Source organism: Triticum urartu, chromosome 4A (assembly GCF_056163025.1).
Source record: "Triticum urartu cultivar PI428250 chromosome 4A, HENAU_Tu73, whole genome shotgun sequence".
NCBI classification, from domain to species: Eukaryota; Viridiplantae; Streptophyta; class Magnoliopsida; order Poales; family Poaceae; genus Triticum; species Triticum urartu.
Genome location: NC_141876.1, coordinates 29922720 through 29928313, shown reverse-complemented (window position 1 = coordinate 29928313; position 5594 = coordinate 29922720). Strand labels below are relative to the sequence as shown.

Here is a 5594-nt window from a genome sequence, read left to right as displayed (position 1 = left end):
CGACGGTCGTTCCTTCTTGAAGGTTGTGCTGAACTGGATACGATCTGCTGACTCAACAGTCCACCAACACGGGCCTCTCTGTCTTCAGTCTTATCTGTTTCTTGTTATTCTGTTTCCTCTCTCACTCAAGCAGTCTCTGTATCTTCTTCTAGAGACTTCTTTTACTAGCAAATATCTCCTGCAGTTCCCCTGAATGAAAAAAAGTATCCCCTGCGTTACGTCTATATTTTTCTGCGAAGCTACCAAATCAAGAATTCCACGTCACCAGAAATTAAAAATGCCGGTGTTCGTTAGTGACGGCGGACCTCCCAAACCCGGAGTGTGTTGGGGTTGATATCGAATCAGATTTGTGTCCGTCACTTAATCTCTACTGGGTCACATTTCCAAGAACAATTTCTGTATCACGCTGAAAATCGAACCACTCACGCCCGCAGAGAGGGATCCTCTGACGTACAATGCCCTGCCGTTAGGTCACTGACATATGGGTCCGGGTCCATATGTGAATGGGCCAACGGCACGTCAGAGGAGGAGCCGAAAACAAAATGCACCAGGCCGCTGGGTTCCACGCGGTGCAAAGGTCGGACAAAAAGCATTGTATGCATAGTAATTTCGAATAACTAACCATACTTGTTCAGAACACGAGAATATAATAGGCATTAGCACATCGGAGTGCACTGTGACTTTTTCATTGTGGATTACATCTAGCGTGTCGTGTGCACATCGGGCAGAAAAGTATTGTGTGCACATCCATTCCGTTACATCTATGAATCTTCTGTCCTCTAAACCTCTCTTCAGAACTGCAGCTCATTCTTCAGTTAAACAGGCACCGTGCAATTTCAAACCACAGCGGCGAAAGGGCATCTTCTGATCTGGCTGCGTCCAACGGCTCAACTTCGATTTCCTGACATGGAGTAATGCCTTTCTTCACTGTTACCGCCTTTTGTCTTTAATTCCCGCATTTGTTTTACATGGTTGAACTATTTTATTTTATTTTCCGAAAAGGCCTAAAGCCATCTATCACATGTACTTACAACATACCCTTACAAAAAAAATATAGAAGTACTGCATTCAAAATCTTTGGCGTGCCAAAGTCTTCTTCTTCTTGCATCCACCGACGGCACCGTGGACATAGCTCGACGCCGCTTTTGGGATTCCGACTCGACAGAGCAAACTTTCTGAAAATGCAGGAGCTTGTAGAAGCAGCGACCGGAAAGTCATCAATGCAGACCAAGAGACATCGAGGCCATGGAGCGAAGCAAATCGCCGTCCCGAAGAAAAAGACATCGGTAAGGGTCGTAGAAACTCAAAAGATCACGTAGACCGCAAAACCTTTTGGCGGTAATCGGGGATATGCCTGATCTTTTTTTTTTGAGATTGAGGGAGGGGGGCAAAAACCCCACCGCTTGTTATATTCCAACTCAAAGTGACTTGGCAATCGGTACAAGTACATGAAGCGCACACGAGGCACAAAGGAAAATTACATAGGAAGGCACCCAAGAGGATAGCCCAACACTAGAAGAAAGAAAGAAACGAAGGGGAAGGCCGGTTACAGCAACCAAACCGAAATCCCCGGAGACCGACACCTCAAGAGCGAGCTCCGTTGAGCGGCTCGTTCCACCACCGACGAAGAACCACAACAAGGCCTAGGGAGAAAAAGTGAGGCACCAAAACACAATACGCAGGGGAACATCACTGGCACGAACGAAGGGTGTCAAATAGTCGAGTTCGAGCGGCGGTGCCGGTGTGCCGTCGGCGAATCCGAAAGGCAACGCGCCACCAAGACCGAAGGGCACAATACCCGATGTACTGCCGTCGAGGACGAAGGGCAGTATGTCGCCGAGGCCATCCCAGGACGTCCACACAAATGTCGCCTGGGCCACCAAGAAACACAACCATGTCATAAAGAGACACCAGAGTAGAGGCATACCAAGAAGCATCAATGGCGCGAACGAAGGGCGTCGGATAGCCGAGTTCGAGCGGCGGCAGCGGTGTGCCGTCGGTGAAGCCGAAAGGCAACATGCCACTGAGACCGAAGGGCGCAATACCCGATGTACTACCATCGGGGTCGAAGGGCAGCATGCCGCCGAGGCCACCCCAGGATGCCCAGGCAAGCTCCACCCAAGTCGCCAAGACAAAGGCCTGCCAGGGTCAAAGCCAATGTGGAGAAGAAGCAGCAAGACACGAGTCCACCCGAAGCAGAAAGAATTCAAGACGATGCCCCAAGGAGGAAACTGGCACCCGCGGGTGTCATCACCTTACAATCGGCACTTTTGGTTTACAAATATGTTTCGAACAAAATACAGTCCCTGAGTTTAATAAGATCTATATAAACAAAAAATATATTTCTCCGGGTTCTATAAACAAAAAAAATCTCAAATGCCCCGAGTAGGAGCTCATATTAATTTCTTTTATCCCATACTAAACTTTATATATCAAAAATACCTAAAACACTAAAAAATTCCCAAAGATAGCCCCCTTCTTCATGTGTTGTTCTGAAATCATCATTCTCCAGGTTCATGAGATGCTGTCAATTTCAACATGTAGGCCTCCAGCCTGCCTGAGTATATCCACCAAACTCCTAAAATAGTAGAGACATAAATTCCATGCATATCCACATCTCGCATAAGGTAATTGGCCAAGCTAATTAAGAATTGCCATCTTCACATTGCTTTCCAAGGAAAGATTTAAAAAGGACGGCCGTTACTCGTCACAATCCCAGCCGCCACAATTTTCAGTATAAAGCAAACCTGAATTCATCCATCCATCATTCCCCCGAAAAGAAAACCTCTGAATTCGAAGGCTCGATCCAAAATAATCAATCAGCTTGCAAGTTCGATCTCAAGAGTCCAGACGCACAAGGCGATCAATTTAATGGCGGCCGCCAGGGAAAGACGGCTGCCGCAGCTGCACCTCACGCTCGACGCCCCCACGTGGGCCTTCCGGTGCCCGGCCCCGGCGCCGGTCACCGCGGCTACGCCGTCCACGTCGGCGGCTCGGCCGGACGGCGAGTTCCGCCAGAGCGACTTTGACATGCTCAAAGTCCTTGGGCGCGGGAACGGCGGGACCGTCCACAAGGTCTCGCACCGCCGCACGTCGGCGCTGTACGCGCTCAAGGTCATTCACCGCGGCCACCCCGGCGCCGGCGATGAGGTGGATGTTGTGCGGCGCGTCGACTCCCCGCACATCGTTCGGTGTCACTCGGTGCTCCCGACGGCGTCCGGCGACTCTGCTTTGCTCCTCGAGCTGATGGACGGCGGTTCGCTCGACTCGCTCGTCCGCGGCGGCCAGGGAGGCTTCCCGGAGGCGGCTCTGGCGGAGGTGGCGGCGCAGGCGCTGTCCGGCCTGGCGTACCTCCGCGCGCGCCGCGTGGTCCACCGGGACATGAAACCGGCGAACCTCCTGGTCAACAGGGCCGGGCAGGTCAAAATCGGCGACTTCGGCATCGCCGAGGTCGTCTCCCGCGCCGGCAAGTACCGCGCTGCCTACGAGGGCACCGCGGCATACATGAGCCCCGAGAGATTCGACACGGAGCGGTTGCAGGACGGCGAGGGGGGCCGCGTCGACCCGTACGCCGCCGACGTGTGGGGGCTGGGCGTGACCATCCTAGAGCTCCTCATGGGGCGCTACCCGCTGCTCCCCGCCGGGCAGGAGCTGACCTGGGCGGCGCTCATGTGCGCCATCTGCTTCGGTGAGCTGCCAGCACTTCCCGACGGCGCGGCGTCGCCGGAGCTCCGGAGTTTCGTGTCCGCCTGCCTGCAGAAGGACCACCGGAAGCGGGCATCAGTGGCGGAGCTCCTCGCGCACCCGTTCGTCGCCGGAAGGGACGTGGCATCGGCGAGACATGCGCTCCGGGAAGTGATCGCGCAGCGCGTTTAGATATTCAACTGTCCGTTCACAAACTGTAGCTAGACATTTGCACAGCTGCAGATACAGATAGTGGAAGAACTCCGGAATTTTAAATCGACGAGATAGTTTAATTTAGTTTTGGTGTCTATCTGTTGCATTATTTCTGTCGGCCAGATTACAGATCATCAATTTGACGTCGCTAACCAGGGAACGACAGTTTTTAAAGCAATCCCAGTGGACGCTCTTAGGACCGTCAAATCCCGATCGAACGTATGGCAATTACTCTGCGCAGCATGGGCAATTTTCTGCCATTTATTTTGGTATCAGATGGCAATTTTTGCTTTAGAGCAGGGCAAATCCCTTGCAGTAGCACATGCCAATTTTATCTGTTTTAGCATGGTAATTCTGGGCGTTCGCTGGAAATCTTAAAAATCTGACGTTAGTCTTTTAACATTTCTGAAGTTGTATCAAACTTTAGAAAGGCAACTGCTCAACTTTCATCGTGGAAAAAACCCTGCTCAACTACACATTTCAAAACCTAAAGTTATACATAATTTCTAAATTGAAAATTAATTTAGTTTTGATAGGATCAACATTCTAAATGTCACATCTTGAGGTACAACAAGTCCAATAATCACCCTGTCATGTTTTGTTGTACCTTAAATATTGTCACATCCCCTCGCCTCCACACCCCAATAAACTTTTGAATATTCAAATCCTAGTCATTTTATCATCTTTTGGATAGGTCTCAGTTTGGGTTGATACTTTTAAAGAATTATTTCATTTCTTAGCAAACAGTCCAATTTTATTAATTGATGTAATAGCATACATCCAAAGATAAAACATAAATACGGACAACAAAGACTCTTAATTAAATTACAATTTACATCAAAGTTCTTCCAATTCATCGTCTCCCGCTTTACATTCTGCATTTAAACATTCGTATATACATCTAGTGAACCAAGGAAGACTAAACACGCAAAAGCTAGACTAACCGCGCAAGGTTTGAAATCTACATGTGACACCCAATCCAATATGTGAAAATCTAAGATTAGTGAGCACACTATGGCCAAGGACACATATTCACCCCTTGCAAGGTGGGCTACCAAACAATTGTTTTGTTCTCGTACTCCCATGGAAGAAGAACAAAGCATAAAAGAGTGATACAAGCAAATCATTTATCAAGTGCCGTACATCAACCCATTGAATCGGGATCCAACGATTAGCGGGGCCAAACATCTTGTGCTCCCGGGTGTTGATTTCATTGGCTTGGAAGGATGACTCTCGCAACTCGTTCGTTTGTTTATTTGCGCATATACTCCCCATTTCTCGACACCTTCCTTGTCACTTCATTTGATGTCCCCAAATCATATCTAGCAGCTACAGAAGCCATTGAAACTCATCACTAGTGAGCACCACCTCCTAACCATATTATATTTTCCGTGTCATCGTACTTGATCGATAGTAATAACCATTACATCTGTCACCATAGAGAACCTATGTATACCTAAGCTCTATCGATGAGCCACTTGCATCACCTTCTTAATCATCAAGACACCTTCCTTGTTCCCCTAACCACCTCTCTATTGCCACTCTGTTGCCTCCCCCGTAGGATGTTTCTCTAAACCCAGCCAAAAACGACCACTCTAACACCTGCGATGAACCTTGCTATAGAGGTATAACCCTAATGGATCTCAACAATGAGGTACACTATCGTGTTATCAATGTGGCATGCTTTTCCGCATAGA

The 5594-nt window shown here is 49.0% G+C and overlaps 1 protein-coding gene across 1 annotated transcript; it reads left to right on the top strand.

Moving 5' to 3' along the window:
• The first annotated feature begins 2347 nt into the window (after window positions 1–2347).
• Window positions 2348–3994, top strand: LOC125553463 (mitogen-activated protein kinase kinase 9). Its single transcript, XM_048717243.2, has one exon. It carries the CDS (start codon window positions 2872–2874, stop codon window positions 3874–3876), a length of 1005 nt encoding a protein of 334 aa, XP_048573200.1. The 5' UTR covers window positions 2348–2871; the 3' UTR covers window positions 3877–3994.
• Window positions 3995–5594: the final 1600 nt, after the last annotated feature.